Source organism: Megascapheus bottae, chromosome 6, assembly GCF_031878675.1.
Source record: "Megascapheus bottae isolate mThoBot1 chromosome 6, mThoBot2.hap1, whole genome shotgun sequence".
In the NCBI taxonomy this organism is placed as follows: Eukaryota; Metazoa; Chordata; class Mammalia; order Rodentia; family Geomyidae; genus Megascapheus; species Megascapheus bottae.
This window is the reverse complement of record NC_143514.1, coordinates 6,314,081-6,330,951: the sequence shown is the minus strand read 5'-3', so window position 1 is coordinate 6,330,951 and position 16,871 is coordinate 6,314,081. Positions and strand designations below refer to the sequence as shown.

Here is a 16,871-nt window from a genome sequence, read left to right as displayed (position 1 = left end):
GGCAGGAAAGTTCGTGAGATTATCTCCAATTAACCACCAAAATAGCTGGATGTGGAGCTGTGGCTACAGTGGTGGCGTGCTTAGCCCTGAGCAAAAATATCTCAGGGGCAGTGTCCAGGCCAAGTTCAAGCCACAGAACTGGTATGCATGTGAGTGTGTGTGTGTGTGTGTGCATGCGCACACACACACTCATACACACACCACACTGGAGAATATGTTAAAATTAGGGTAATATTGTGACTCCACTGGAAAAGAATGGTATTTAAAGATATCTATTCCTTTTGGAAACATAAAGGTGTACTCTTACACACACATGAAGTGTTAGGCACCAATTCTCTAAGTTGATGTTTTTGCCTTCAAACTGGGCAGCTTCTGTAATTAATAATAAAGTTCAGTGCTTAAAATTTTGGAGTCATCCAGGTTAGAGTTTTGCTATCGGAAAGAGTCATTGACAGAGCATTCACAGATTTATTTACAGGAAAATGTTGGCTTTTGCCGAGATTTTGATGACCCTTTGCTTAAATCTTGGGTGTTTTTTTTTTCACAATGACTTATGCTTTTGTTTCAGAAAATGTTCCGAACATGAAGGAACCCAGTCCATTTCCTCCACGTAAGTATTTTTGCAAGTATTTCAAAATAAAGCCTCCTGGGTTTTTATAAGAATGAGTTGGCTAGTGATTTGCCAAACTTTGAGTTTTGATAAGAATTCTCATTCCTTCTTCTCTTTGTTCTCCCCCTTCCCAATTCCTCATAATTTCTTCTTCTGTCCTTCATCTTCCTCTTCCTCTTTGTTTTTCTGTCTACTTCTACCATTAAAAAATATGTATGTGTTGACCAACTGGCAGGTGTGACTTGCAGAGGCCAGTGGCAAGTTAGCTTTCGAGAGCTGTGAAAGTCCCCCCCATATCTGTGTGCATGCTTTATTCCAGGGGTTACCAATAATATTACCTTGTTCAAGCAGTGCTGATGGAACTCGTGGCCACGTGGTTAAGACTATTCAAGGGCTGAGTCACCAGGGAGGGCTTGTATGAAAATCACACAGCACAACACCAATGACTACAAAATGAGGAGCTGGAAATTATGTAGGTCAGGTTCATTATTTTGTATGGAAGACAGTTTGAACAAGAAATACTTCAGCAAGCCACCTATGGTTAACATTGGCATTGAGACAAGAGTCCAGGACTTAGCAGCATGGCTAACTTGGTAGATCACTGGTCAGTGAGCACATTAGCAAGTTCTGAGTTTGAGTTCCTGTCTCAGACCTAAAACAAGAAACCAAACAAAAACAACAAGAATCTACCATGACCTCCCAGCTGTCTTTCCTGAGTTCCTTTAGGTATGCTTTAAAAAAAATTTTTTTTCCTCCCTGAGAATCTACAGATTGGGGTCCAGGCCTGAGCTTGTCACATCCATGTAAGAGTCAGTGTTCACAGTGCCTGTGTACAAAACTCCTAAACCATTCCCCTCAGTGGAGGGGTTGTCTGCATAAGGTCGATGAAATCAATTCATGGCCGGGCAGACTCATGGGTTTCTTATATGCTTCTTGTCTGCCCATGGCTTGTATGGATAATTGTGTGGCCCTCAAGTGATGTCATAATACCCAAATGGCCACAGAAGATCCAACTTTCTTCAAGTGGATGAGTTTTGACAGAATCAGGGGAGATACATTCTCCTGTAATTACTTTGTCTGATTTTCATCTCTGTCTTTGGAATTTTAGAGTGTTTTCACTAAAAACTTATAAACATATAACATAGTCCCTTATTTGTTCTGAAGGCTTGGTTGACCACAGCCCACCATGAGCCTTTCCTTTTAATTCTTCTTAGAAGTACCCAAACTTGTGTGTGTGTGTGTGTGTGTGTGTGTGTGTGTGAGAGAGAGAGAGAGAGAGAGAGAGAGAGAGAGAGAGAGAGAGAGAGAGAGAGAGAGAGAGGAGAGAGAGAGAGAGAGAGAGAGAGAGAGAGAGAGAGAGAGAGCTTCCTTTAGTGAGCAATCTTCATTTTTCAGAATTGAAATGAATATTCCCTGGGGCATAGGGCAAGATAGAAAAATGGGGACCAAGTTCAAATCCTTCCAGACAGACTCTTCTGTCCTTGACAAACTTTTCCCAACCCCTGTGGAGTGCAAGAGAGATTGTTTGTCTACAACTGAAACTTTTACATTGAAATGAGTTGAAATAAAAAGAGATTTAACTTATATAGAAGTCAGCTGAAGTTACTTCTGACTGCAGTGGAAAGTAGAAACTATTGAAATGACAGGGGGAGATCTTATACCTTCACTTTATGAAAAAATAAATAAAAATAAAAAACCAAAAGACCTTCAAATAAAAATTTACCACACCCTCTCTTCCTTGAAAACAGATTTTGACAATTTTTTAAGTGACTCAGAGAAGATAGTTCTCTTAAATGAAAGGAAATATCCTATTTCTGTGGCCTGGGGTTAATTTCAAATATACAAATCTTTGCCAAATGGAGAAACAATTCATTCTATTTATATATTTTGCTGACGATAAAACTGACATTACTCCTCATGGAGAAGTATTTCTGTTCCCTTCATAAAGATCAAGGTTGGAAAGTGAAGAAATGTTGGCTGTATTAAGTGACCTGAAAGAAACATAGCTGTTAAATTTGAGTGTTTAATAGGAGATCTATGAAATGTTATAATCTACAAACTTCATTTGTTCTCATTCTGTTTGCTTCCTCTCATGCCTTTCTTCCTTTTACCTTCCATACTTTTTTTAAAGGTGATTTTTTTTAATTAAAGAATTTATTAACATTGATTTTTACATCATATTATCTTCCATACTTTTAAGTGTTCAAAAGTATTACCTTGTATTCTAAGGGCATGTTTTCTATAATGTGTATTTCATTGTTAGACATACACATTCAATGAATAAGAAATAATGAGTTCGAGAGCTAGGCTTGCTTGTAATCCTAGCTACTCATAAGATTGAGATCTGAGGACCACAGTCAAAGACAGCCCAGACAGACAAAAGCCAGAGACTTGTATCTCCAATTCACCATCAAAAACAAAAACAAAAACAAAAAAACAGACATGGAGCTGTAGGTCTAGTGGTAGAGTGCCATGCTTAAACAAAAAGCAAGAAAGCTGAGAGACAGCACCCAGGTCTGAATTCAAGCCTCAATACCAGCAAAAAGAAACAAAAAAAGTAATGTTTTACTTTAGTAATGGAAATTTATTTTCCAAAGCATATTGATTTGTGAATTTTCAAGTCATCATTCAAATCATATATCCTGAGATTGGGACACTAAGACTATAGATTTGAGAAGTTATATCATTTATAAATCTTAATTTTTAACATGAGTTTATTTAAAAAGAGCTGTAATCAGAGTGTTTAAAATTTTGACCATTTCATTTTTACCTTGATTTCATCCCCCCAAAAAATTACAAGTAACAAAATATAGAGTACTTTCCTGCAAGCCTTGTTGTGTTCTGGGGTTTTATTAGTCAGTGCTCAGCCATTATGACAATGCTTGCTAAACAAATAGAAAATCGCCATGTATGACGCAGACTAACCTGAGGGTATTGCTTTCTCTCACTGATAGCTGTTTTCCATGGTCTGGACACCCTGACTGTGATGGGAATTGCCTTTGCAGCATTTGTGATTGGAGCCCTCCTGACCGGTGCCCTGTGGTACATCTACTCCCACACTGGTGAGTGTGCCTGCTCACCCAGGCTGGCAGGGGCGTGGTCTGCATGCCTGCTGCACAAAAGATGCTTCGTGTTCTGATGACTGAATGAGCGGCTTAAATAATGAGAGGAAGAAAAAGTTGTTCAATCCCTTTTTTTCCCCACATTTATGTTTGGCATAAATTGGGTTTTGTAAAAATGGAAAGTGGTTTAAGCAGTGGTAGAAAAGAAACAGTCTGTTCCTTGCAGTTGTGGTACTGTGATCTTATATTGTTGTTGTTAGAATTTAAGGAAAGTTAATATAAGCTGGATATGCGAGGTGATTGCTTATAACCTAGCTACTCAGGAACCTGGGGTCAGAAGATTGTGGCTCAAAGGCCACCTGGGTAGGAAAGTCCATTAACCACCAAAAGGCAGAAATGGTAGACCATGGCCCTTTGGTGAAAAAAGCTAAGGAACAGTGCCCAGGCCTTGAATTAAAGCCCTAGTACTGGCAGGATTAGGAAGGGGAAGGAGGGGGAGAAGGAAGGAAGGAAGGAAAGAAGGAAGGAAGGAGAGAGAAAGAGAGAAGGACGGAAGGAAGGAAGGAAGGAAGGAAGGAAGGAAGGAAGGAAGGAAGGAAGGAAAGAAAAGGAAGAAAGAAAGAAAGAAAGAAAGAAAGAAAGAAAGAAAGAAAGAAAGAAAGAAAGAAAGAAAAAAGAAAGAGGAAAGGAAACAGGGGAGGGGCTTAATATAGACAAACCAGAAATATAAACCATTGCTCCAAAGTTTAAGACTTCAGAATAGACTTATAAATGTGCAGGAAATGACAAAGAAAATTAGGAGCTTATTACCACATTTGACAGGGTGTGGAACACTGTCCCCAGAGTCTAATAATGCCGAAACCTAAGACTTCTCAACTTTTTTCTGTCCCATGCCATATCTTTGATAAACACAACTTTCTCATGTCTTTTTCTAAAATTACAAGAATTTTCAAATATATTTGCATGAATGGAAAAGAAATAAAAATGATGATGTATACCCCCAAAATTCAAAATTCTGATGTGCTTCCCACACAGCAATTTCAGGGTTGAGACATAGGGGGCCTAAACAGAGACCCTGCTGGTCCTCACATCTGTAGAGAACGCAGGCTGTCTCTAGAATGCACTGCCTTCTACTGTTTCTTTCCTGGTCCCCTTTGGGCATTTGGAGGCATGTCTATAGTCTGGTGAACCTGGCTACACTGTGCCTGAGCCAGTGAGCCAATGAGCCAATGGTTATGCTGCACTGTTCAATTAGACCAGATAGATGGATGATCCTTTTTTTTTTTGTGACCAATCCTGGAGCTTGAACTCAGGACCTAGACACCGTCCCTCAGCTTCTTTTGCTCAAGGCTAGCATTCTACCACTTGAACCACAGAGCCACTTCTGTCTTTTTCTATGTATTTGGTACTGAGGAATCAAACCCAGGGCTTGATGGGTGCTAGGCAAGCACTCTACCACTAACTAAGCCACATTCCCAGCCAGATGACTCATTAAAGGTCATGAGATCTTATATCTTACTTCTCTTGATTGCTAGATAAAACCTCAACATTTTAAGAGAAAGGATACTCTGTTAAATTTTTCATTATTTCATTTTATTTTTTGTGCTGGGTTGGAGGCCTGAATTTAGGGTCTGGGCCTTGTCCTATAACTTTTTCACTCAAGGTTGGTACACTGTCACTTAACCACACTTCCACTTTTTGGTGGAACCCACCCAAAGTTGGCTTCCAACCACAATCCTTAGGTTGCAGCCTCCTCAGTAGCTCAGGTTACAGGCATGAGGCGCAGGGTTCTGATGCCACACCCTCTGACTAACATATTTCAGATTAGCGCAGAAAGAGAGACAACCACCATTTTGTGTGTAACATCTGAAATGTACCTAATCTAAAGCCAGCCTCTTGGAAAACGTTTAAGAGAGTCTCATAGCAGGGTTTTGAGTCTTCAAATAACAGTTCCTAACCAGCAAGCTTTATGAGACATGTTTCATGTACAAGAGAGAACGCACTATGACTTGGAGTGTTATATAAATGTCTATGAGTTAGTTAATGAGTCGTCATCAGGAACAGTTTCTAAAGGGACCAGAGAGACCCCTTTTTAGCAGAAGAGCATTTTGTCTCAGGACCACTGACCTGGTCAGATGTCTTAACAGTTCTTTGCAACATTTCCTAACCTCCAGCATAGAAGAGGTTCTAGGGCTGTTGGCAGACTATGTGGTCTTCTTCAGGAAGACTGTGGAGTGCTAAGGATTTTCTGTGGGCTAGTCACCCACAAACATTTGCCTTGTATCTGACTGGCCTTGGTTATAGACCTGACACTCAAACCACACAACTCCTCGTGGGTCTGAAAGCCAGACCTAGGCATAATAGAGGGCACCTCACCCATGCACCTGGTGATCTCAAGCTCTTGTCCACGGCCAAGCACACAAGAAAGCAAGCTTGGGTGGATGGCGTGTTCTGTTGCTTATTGAACCTGGGAGTTATTATCATGAACCTCTTCGCTCCTAGTCTACCAACTTCTGAAGGATTTTAAAGTATTATTAATTCAGAAATAAGTTTGTAAATACAGAAGGAAAAACCAGAAACTCTTCCTGTGGTGCCCCTAGCAAAATTAATTATGCCGGACAAAGTTTGTAGACACTGAGGTTGTCATTGCTGATGATGCAGCTTCTAAACTACTTTGTATTCAAATCGGAACCTCTGGTTCCTAGTACAAATGAATTATAAGGAATAATAGGGCCCTGCAAGCATGAAGCATTCACTGGAGAGCCAGTGAGAGTTTTGTATCCAGAACTTCCTCAGCTTTTTTATTATAATGTGTAGAGGGATTATAGGTGTATTACTTCTCACACATTGATACCCCTTCTCATATTTTTGTCCCCATTTCCCTCTCCCACCCCCTCCCAATCATCTTATTTTCCCCCTGCCCTTTCCTATTTTAAATAAACAGATGTATATACAATATGCCAGGTAACAAAGTCATATACTGTAACAATATAAGATTAACCAAAGGGCAACAAAAGAGAAGAGAGATAACAATCATAGGATATAAAGTTTTTGCTTCCATATCCTTAGAGATCCTTTCATTCAGCCTCATCCTATAGGACCTTATGTACACAGATTTTGAATTATTGTGATACTCTGCTAGGAGAGTCCTAATTATTACAAATGAGGGAAACCATTGAGCCTATGTTCCTTTGGGTCTGGCCTACTTCACTTAATATGATTTTTTCCCAAGTCTTTCCATTTCCTTACAAATGGGATGATATCATTCTTTCTGATGGCAGCATAGAATTCCATTTGTATAAATACCACATCTTGTTGTTCACTCATCAACTGAGGGACATCTAGGTTGGTTCCATATCTTTGCTATGGTAAACAGTGCTGCAGTGAAGATTGTTGTGCTAGTGGATTTAGTATGCCCTTGTTTCTGAACAATTGGGTAAATACCTAGTAGTGGAATTGCTGGGTCATAGGGGAGCTCTATGTTCAATATTTTGAGGAACTGCCATACTGCTTTCCATAGTGGTTGAACGAGTTTGCACTCCCACCAGCAGTGTAGTAGTGATCCCTCCTGGCCACATCCCCTCCAGCATCTGTTGTTAGATTTCTTGATCATGGCCATTTTAACTAGAGTGAGGTAGAATCTCAAAGTTGTTTTCTTTTATAGCCAGAGATGTTGAGCATTTCTTCATGTGTCTATAAGCCATTCTTATTTCTTCTTCAAAGAAGACTCTAAGTCTTTGGCCCATCTTTTAATGGGATGGTTGTATCTTTTATTTATTTTGGAGAGATTCAGTTTTTTTAGCTGTAGATATCTTTTAGCTATGAGGCCTTTGACTGTTTCATGGTTAGTGAAGATCTTCTCCCACTCTGTGGGCTTTCTATTTAAACTTCCTCAGCTTTGGACCTGGGGCAGCCTGCAGGTAACAGCTGAATGGGGAGGTCTGAATGCAGAGGCCGGCGAGGACGAGGAGAGCTCAGCATTCCACTCTCACTCAGTGGACTCTCACTCTTGACTTCCGCCACATTCTCAGCAGCGGATCAGACCAGTTGGGATATTTTGGGGGTTTGGGTGGCATCTTCTTCTGTGTCAGAAACCAAAATCAAACCCACAGTTCTTCATTTGGATCTCCTTTGTTTACACTTTCCATTCTGTCTGTAGCATGCAGCATAAATCCAAGTCGTGGATGTGAATTGTGGCCACCTACTTGCACACCTAGAAAATGTGTTTAGTCCTTCTGTCATAAAACGACTCAGGGCACTGTGAACAATGTCTCCTCGAGGCTACAACAGTTTTGTTTGGAAAACTCTATGCCTGGAACTCTCTCCTACGAGATCTACTCTTCTTTATTCTGTATGCTGCATTCAAGGACACACTTACTGGTTAAATATGTACTTTGGCTGCATGCCAGGAGCTCATCCCTGTAATCCTCACTCCTCAGGAGCCTGAGATCAGAGGATCAAGATTTGAAGCCACCCTGGGCAGGGAAAGCCTTTGAGACTCTTATCTCCAATTAACCACCAGAAAAAGTCTGAAGTGGCACTGTGGCTCAAGTGGTAGAGTGCTAGCCTTGAGAAAAAAGGAGTTCAGGGACAGAGCCCAGGCACAGAGTTCAAGCCCCAGAAATGGCCAAAAAAAAAAAAGTACTTTGATTATTTTGGCCTATGTTTCGTATATGGTAAGATCATCCATTTATTCTTTCACTCACTGTATCTTACTTGAGAAAAGAGTTTTGTGGTGATAAATCTGTATATGCCTATAATGTGCTTTGGCCAAATTGATTCCCTCTTTCACTGGTTTTGAGCTATTTTTCAATACTAAATTCTAGTCTATGTACCCGTTGTTTGGAGTGAACAGTGCACTCTGGGCTGTCCTAGAGCGTGCATGTGTTAGAAGACAAGAGAACAACCAAACAAACCGGCAATAAACAGTAGTTCAGGCAGACGCCCAAATATGGGCACTACTGGGAAAGCAGCACCACAGTAGATTGTGTCAAAAAAAATAAAAAATGGAGCACTGGCAGGATGTCTCTGTGGAGCAGGAAGTGGTTAGGTTTGCTTTTTAATTTGTTAGGTTTTCTAGTTTTTTTTTTTTTCCCATGCACCAGTGGCTCACACCTGTAACCCTAGCTACTCAGGAAGCTGAGATCTGAGGACTGAGGTTCAAAGCCAGCTGAGGCACAAAAGTCCAAGAGACGCTTATCTCTAACCACCAAAAAAAAACCAGAAATGGGACTGTGGCGCAAAGTGGTAGAGCTAGAGAGCTTAGGGACAGTGCCCAGGCTCAGAGTTCAAGCCCACAGCCAACAACAACAAAATGTCTTGTATGCCTGGACTTGAACCCAGGGCCTAGGTGCTATCCCTTTTATTCAAGGCTGGTACATAACACTTAGGCCATACCTCTACTTCAAATTTCATGCAGTTAATTGGAGATAAGAGTCTCACAGACTTTTCTGCTCTGGACTGGCTTGGAACCATGATCCTCAGATCTCAGTCTCCTGAGTAGCTAGAATTATAGGCATGAGCCACTGGTGCCTGGCTTAGAAGAAGTGGGAGGAACAAGTTTTGGAATGAGAAAGGTGACAAGAGACTACTCTAAAGAATATCCATGTTCTTTAAAAAAAATGAGAAGCCTATGGACTTGTTAGGATATCAAAAATCCAGTGTGAATTGGTATAAAATTGCCTCTAGGACTAGTAGAAAAAACAATTTTTTCTAACCTCAAGGAATACTGAATCTCAATCCTTCCCAGGCATATGGTTTTCAATCCTATGTTTAACTATCGCTCAAGAAAGAAATTCTATAAATTCATCCTCATAATATGTCCTTTGTATCTCACCTAAACCCATATCCCTGCAATTTCAGTTCACTTCCTCCTATTCTGTCCTCTAGGGACACTCCTGTTTTGTAATAATTCTCATAGACATTATTTCCAGACTCCTTTGGGCTAAATTAACCTAGATTCCTGTCACCATTCTTTTAAAACTTTTCCAGAAATTGGTGTTTTGCTCTAATTTAAAGCCTTTCCATCTTCCTTCATCTCTTCCCTGGGTTCTGCCATGGTGAAAGACCTAGAGATAAGGACCCCCTCCCCCAAGAGGTGACAGAAAATCAAATCTGGACAATATTATACTAAGCTAAAGAAATAAAACAAAAAGGAAAAGAGCGAACAAGGGAGGGAAAGATGGAAGGAAGGAAGGAAGGAAGGAAGGAAGGAAGGAAAGGAGGGAGGGAGGGAGGGAGGGAAAGAAGGGAGGGAGGGGAAGGAAGGAAGGAAGGAAGGAAGGAAGGAAGGAAGGAAGGAAGGAAGGAAGGAAGGAAGGAAAGGAGGGAGGGAGGGAGGGAATGAAGGGAGGGAGGGGAAGGAAGGAAGGAAGGAAGGAAGGAAGGAAGGAAGGAAGGAAGGAAGGAAGGAAGGACTCACTCCCCTAATAGGTTGTTCCATTTCTCAAAATGTCTCTTCCAGTGTCAGTTCACCAGCTGGAACTAACCCTTGGTGTTCTCATCTTTAATACACTCTCCTCTTCCAGAGTACTCTAGGCCCCATCACCTTTCTCTCTTCTCTTGTCCTCAGATCTTTCCAACTTTTGATATGTTTTGAGATTTTAGGAGCAAACTAAGAAGGCTGAACCTGCTGTGTCTGATGGCCAGGTTTGATATGCTTGAGTGATTGAGCCTTCCTTGAACTGCCCATATCCTTTGCCTGGTTGTATTCGTTACCCAAAGGATATTTTAGAGAAATCTCAGCAACCCCAGAGGAATCCATTGGCTTTGTTAGTAGAAGAGTCAGCACATTGAACTTCCTTCTACTTGCTGACTTCCTAGGGGTACAGGTTGCTCACACCTTAATCCTAGCTACTCAGAAGGCTGAGCTAAGAGGATCACAGTTTGAAGCCAGTTTGGGCAGGAAAGTCTGTGAGACTTTTCTTGAATTAACCAGCAAAAGTGGAGCTGTGTTCAAGTGGTACAGTACCAGCCTTGAGCAAAACGTCTAAGGGACAGAGTCCAGGCCCTGAGGTCAAGCCTTAGTTCTGCCCCCCACACACACACACATATACACACACTTTTTAAAATTTAGTCAAAAGTTCTTAAAACCTTGTTAAGTTATATTCATAAATCTTCTGTTTCCCGTGTGTGAGAATAGCCACAGCTCTGGGAAGTAGTCTACAGAAAGGACTTCTTCCATTTCTAAGTAGATTTTCTTGTCCTGTGCATCAGAATTGACAGGCGAGCAGGTGAACGGGAGCTGGTCACATGCCTAGCCACATGCCCATCTACCCCTAGACTGGGCCTCTTTGGCTTTTAGCTTGGGTTCTCCTTGGAGCACCATTTTTGCCCTACCAGGACAAGAAGTTCTAAAACTGTAGAATTTTGAAAGACCCCTTTTTCATAGGCACTGATTAGAATTAAACTAAGGTGGCAACAAATTCTACATGTCACACATGACATAGGAAAGCAAATATTGGGACTTCCTGGGTAAGGCAGGGAGTTGGCACTTTTCCTGGACGTGAATAATGGGCCACGGGTCACATTCTGGAGAAGACAGCCTTGTGCTGGGAAGAGCACCCTGCCATTGCTGCTGGGGGGCTGAGCCAGGGGAGCCAGCAGAGCCAGAAGGGAGGGCTGTGGCTTGCCTCTCACCTTCCTAATGTATCCTTTATTTAAATGGGAAAGGAGATTTTTTAAGAAGTGTTCATGTATGGCCACACTGTGGCTGAGTCCAGATCACTGTGGAAACATCAAGGATTGTTCTGTGTGTGTGTGTGTGTGTGTGTGTGTGTGTGTGTGTGTGTGTGTGTGTGTGTGAAAATTGTTATAAGTTGGTGCATAGCTCATTTATAAAATGCCCACCTAAGCATGCCCAAGGTTCTGGGATCCATCCCTAGCACTACAAATAAAAAAACATTGAGAGAGGAGTGAGGGGGAGATTTAATCCCTTTCTAGAAATAAGCTCCCACTCTGGTGAAAGTGGATTCTTGGCAGGAACTCACTGCCACTGAGGCAGGCCTCCCATCCTTAATTACATATGCACGTGAAGGCCAGCACAGCCGTGGAGAAGGTCCAAAATATGTTGATTACCCGAAGAGAAGACTGAAAACTAGCTACCCAGCTTCTAGGAATATGGGGCCCTCCCCACTACTCCCCCCTCTGCCCCCCACACCTATCCCAAAGGAGGAGATAATCAGAGGAAACAGCAGGGCCAAGGACATGCATGGAAGTGCTCTGAGGTTGGTGCAGAAGTGCATGCATGCTGCTGGGGTTCAGAAGATGGATGTCATGGAAAGCTGTAACCCGACCCAGGGGCATGGGCCGGTTCTACATTCTGCAGAGCAGGCTCTTTTTTGGCAGAGACTTTTGAGGGGCCCCAAAAAGGGGAATGGAAGTACTAGGCTCAAGTTCCTGTGCTGGTGTGTTTTGTTTTAATGAAGCTGAAGGGAGGGCTGCTTATCTGCAGCTGATAGATGTGTATTTCAGCATGACAGGAAAGAGGAGGCTTATTCATAAACAAAGCTGGCCTTCTGGGGCTTCCCACATGGGGATGGGGAGGGGAGGCCACTTATACAAGTTTATGAAATGTACGCTTTGACTTTTCAAAGAAAAGCCAGTGGTGTTTGCTCTAGAGGACTCCCAATCACATTTCCCTACCTAGAGCCATTGTTTTCAGGCTGGGTCTCTTGGGCTGCTAAATGCAAACCATGTGTGCAACCGGAGGCTCTCCCGCCCCTCAGCACTGCACTTTTGGCACAAAGAGTGGGTTTAGCTGCAGTGCCGTGGGGTGTGTAATGAAAAGTGGGTTGTTTGGTGTGTTCAAAGCTACGTTGCAGTCTACAGCCAGCCTCTGCCGGGATGGGAGGGAGTGACCACTACAGTCTTCACCTGCAAACAGCTAAGCTTCTTCTCACCCTGAAGCTTTTCCTCCCCACCCCTGTTTCTCAGGTAGGCTGTGTACTGGCTACACAAAGCCCTCTCTGCTCTAGCCAGGGCAAAATCTGAACTTTACTATTCCAGTTTTTGTTGTGGTTGTATTTTTCTTTTCTTTCTTTCTTTCTTTTTTTTTTTTTGCCTGTCCTGGGCTTGGACTTGTACTCAGGGCCTGAGCACTGTCCGTTGGTTCTTTTTCTCAAGGCTAGTGCTCTACCACTTGAGCCTCAGCACCATTTATGGCTTTTTTTTCTATGTATGTGGTACCAAGGAATCGAACCTGGGTCTTGGTGCATGCTAGGCAAGCACTCTACCACTAGGCCAAACTCCTGACCCATGGGTGTATTTTTTTTTTCTGGTATGTGTATGTGTGTGCGTGAGTGCATGCATGTATGTGTGTGTGTGCGTGTGCACCTTGAAATCAGGGACTAATGGTCTTACTTGGGTTTTCCTGCTCTCAAGGCTGGCACTCTACCCCTTGGGCCATACCATTGTTTTGAGCTTTTTGCTGGTTAATTGGAAATAAGTATCTTAAAGATCTTTCTCTCTTTTTCCTTCCTTCCTTCCTTCCTTCCTTCTTTCTTTTTTTCCCTAGGCTGGCTTCAAACCTCAGATGTTAGTCTTGTGAACATCTAGGATTACAGCAATACACAGCTACTATTACAATTTTAAACAAGTGTGGTTAAAAAGAATCCCCCCTAAAGTTTGGGGTCTCCCTCAATGGTACACCTCTTGATTAGCATAGGTGAGGCCCCGGGATTTTCCCCAAAGGTCAAAAAGAGGAGCTGGGTGTGTGGCCTAGTGGAGGAGTTCTTGCCTAACATGCACAAAGCCCTGGGATCAATTCTTCAGTACCACATACACAGAATAAGCCAGAAGTGGTGCTTTGGCTTAAGTGGCAGAGCGCTAGCCTTGAGCAAAAAGTGTTCAAGGACAGTGAACAGGCCCTGAATTCAAGCCCAGGACTGGGAAGGAAGGAAGGAAGGAAGGAAGGAAGGAAGGAAGGAAGGAAGGAAGGAAGGAAGGAAGGAAAGGAAGGAAGGAAGGAAGGAAGGAAGGAAGGAAGGAAGGAAGGAAGGAAGGAAGGAAGGAAAGGAAGGAAGGAAGGAAAGGAAGGAAGGAAAGGAAGGAAGGAAGGAAAGGAAGGAAGGAAGGAAGGAAGGAAGGAAGGAAGGAAGGAAGGAAGCAAGGGAAGGAAGGAAAGGAAAGAAGGGAAGGAAGGAAGGAAGGAAGGAAGGAGGGAAGGAAGGAAGGAGAAGGAAAGGGAGGGGAGGAAGGAAGGAGGGAAGGAAGGAAGGAAGGAAGGAAGGAAGGAAAGAAAGAAAGAAAGAAGGGAAGGAAGGAAGGAAGGAAGGAAGAGAAAAGAGATCCACAAATACCAACATTTTCCTATTTTTATTTGAAGGTCTTACCCCTAAACCACTAGGTAAGAGAAGGGGCACTTCTCTTTGTAAGAGAAGGGGCACATTGTTCATATAATCCAGAGACTGGTGGTATTTTCAAAGGCTCTGTGTACAGCCTGGAATCCATATGGTTTGTTATCAGTTGGCCAGCAGTCTTAGCAAGATGGAAAACCTTACTCTTCCTCATGCTGAAGACTTTGAAAATAACAAGCAGATCAGTTGATGGCCAAGGCACTTCTAGGCAGTTCCTGGCATCTGCCTTTGGTTGGAAAAACATCAGATAAAAGGACACATCTGGGATGGGAGTTTGGGTTCAGATCCTCATTACCACATACATAGAAAAAAGCTGGAAGTGGTGCTGTGGCTCAAGTGGTAGAGCTCCAGCCTTGAGAAAGTCCAAGGACAGAGCTCAAGCCCTAGGACTGGCAAAAGAAAAAGGGCACATCTCTGACAATTTTTCTTTTCTAACATATATCTTTAGTCTGGCACTGGTGACTTATACTTGTAATGGTAGCTACTCAGGACACTAAGATCTGAGGATGGTGATTTGAAGCCAGGTTGGGCAAGGAAGTCCTTCAGGCTCATCTTCAATGAACCCAAAAAGTCAGAAGTAGAGGAGTGGCTCAAGTGATAGAGCAGTGGCCTTGAGCATAAAAGCTAAAGAAGAGCCTGCTGCCCTCAGTACCAGCAATGCACTCCAGGATAAAACATACAAACATCTACCTGTGTTTATTTTTTCCTTCTTTCTTAACTGCAGGAGAGACAGCAGGCAGACAGCAAGTCCCCACGTCCCCACCAGCCTCAGAGAACAGCAGCGCAGCCCACAGCATCGGCAGTACCCAGAGCACACCCTGCTCCAGTAACAGCACCGCCTAGCCAGGCCCAGTGGTCTCATCACTGCCAAGGGCGGGGCCCAGAAGGCTTGAATGGGTTTTTGTTTTTTGGGTTTGTTGTTGTTGTTGTTGTTGTTGTTCCCTTGTCAAGGTTCCCTTGTAAAAGGTCACTTGTTATAGTCACCCCTCACCAAAAGCAAGATAAATGTGGCCCCTGGACTTGAGTAACACACTAGAATTCTCGAGCAAAAGCTGGTAAAGATGGTGGCCTTTTCCACCAGCTCTTCCCAGGCTGGGGGCCCAGGGAATGGTTTCTCAGTGTGAAACATAGGCCAGTTCTTTGTTTTTAAATGCTGCTTTGTCCAGGTGAGAGAACAGTTTTGATTTGGGGCCCCTGAGTTTCCTCCCAGACTCAAGAAGATGGGAAAAGAATAATAGCTAGATTCTCAAGCCAAAGATGCTTTAACATCTGAACCAAGGTCTTGAACGAAGCAATGGTTCAAGGCTACCTACTGACACCTCCTCACTGCCAGACCTGCACCCTTGTCTGGATGCACAGTTAGCACCTGCCACAGTGGAAGGAAGGGTCCCCTGGCAGGCTTGCTAGGTTCCTGGGTGTCACCTTGGCGTGGGGGGGGGGGGGAGAGATTGCCTCCTGTCACACATCAAGGCCACATTCCTTTCTTGTGCCTTGGACCAAAGCAAGTGCCTATTACCTAACTTTGCCAGCTGCTGATGACTCTAAACAAATGAAAAAAAAAACATGTCTTAATGCAGATTTTATATTTCTTCTAGGCATCTAGAAATTGAAAATAGCCTAAATCTGAAACTACAGATTTGTACCTGTTTCTGACACTGTGTTCTGTTAAAATCATGTCAACATGGCAGAGCACAGTTCAATTGTAAAGTTGTGGAATTTGGAAGGTGGTGTCAGATGTGTCCACATATAAATATGTCATCTGATATATCTGAGACAAACCTTCCACCCTAGGCTTCCACAGCTGGAACTGATTCTTACATGTTGCCATTCAAAGCCCATTAGCCTTTCTAATAAACCTTTTTGAAAGATTCAGATACCTACCAGCATCTATTCTGGCACCAAGATACTGCTGATTTGGGGAGAATGGCACTCATTTAGATTGCTTTAATATAGTCCAAACTCAAAGAAAAAAAATGATTTAAAATGAATCTTATTAAATGAAATAATACGATACCACTTTGCAAGGAAAGTAAGCTCAGCGATGTCTCTATGCTAAAATAGAATGCCAGGGGGAGATTTGTCAGTGCCAAAATAGTCACTGCCAAAGATAATGTTGCTGAAAATTAAATAATGGTCCTTTTCCAGCATCCTTCCCTCCCACCCCTCCCTGACTTAAAATTTTATACACAGGACAAACTAGATACCGCCCTAAAAAGATATTTCTAAACAAATGCCACTGCCCTTAACATAAGGCAGTTGTTCTTGATCCTCCATGAATGGAACCTTCTGTAGGAGATATTGGCGGAATCCAGCACTTTAGGGGGCACTAAGTAACAAGAAGTGGGTAGCAGTGGCCCCACTGTGAGTCCCCCATCTTTGAGTGATAGTCTGGTTGATTGGATAGCTGTCGACATCAATTGGATAAGTTAACCAAAGACGGCATCAGAGCTGTGAGCTCCACAGTTGGTACCTTGAATACGTGCAGATTTCCATAGACAAATGGAAGTGATCTGAGACTCCAAAAATGTTTGCCTTTCATTATAATTATTTTTAACCCAAAGGTATCAGCGTGGAGGACCCACGATTACGCTACCTGTGTTTGAAAATAACGCGCTTTGCCTAACCTTCAGCAGAATGTATTGTTCTAGCATGTTCTATGTAAAAACAAAAAGTTTAAAGATGTCTTCAAAGAAGACTAGAGTCTTTAAATCACATATAGCTATATTTTACTACGAAAATGTGTATATAAAGATATATTTAAGTGTTTTAGATAAATTTAAGTTACTCCTTATGAAATGCTTAATTTCAGTTACTGTGAATTCTTTTGATCAGTGCATTGCCTTT

The 16,871-nt window shown here is 42.6% G+C and overlaps 1 protein-coding gene across 2 annotated transcripts in view; it reads left to right on the top strand.

Moving 5' to 3' along the window:
* The window catches only part of Tgfbr3 (transforming growth factor beta receptor 3), a 172,527-nt gene extending 157,476 nt beyond the window's left edge, over positions 1 to 15,051 (top strand). For both annotated transcript variants that reach the window (XM_090334180.1, XM_090334181.1), the window contains exons 15-17: positions 569 to 610; positions 3,565 to 3,672; positions 14,752 to 15,051. In XM_090334180.1, the coding sequence (XP_090190306.1) occupies positions 569 to 610; positions 3,565 to 3,672; positions 14,752 to 14,870 (269 nt within the window). In that variant the 3' untranslated portion in view covers positions 14,871 to 15,051. The remainder of the gene's footprint in view (positions 1 to 568; positions 611 to 3,564; positions 3,673 to 14,751) is intronic.
* Positions 15,052 to 16,871: the final 1,820 nt, after the last annotated feature.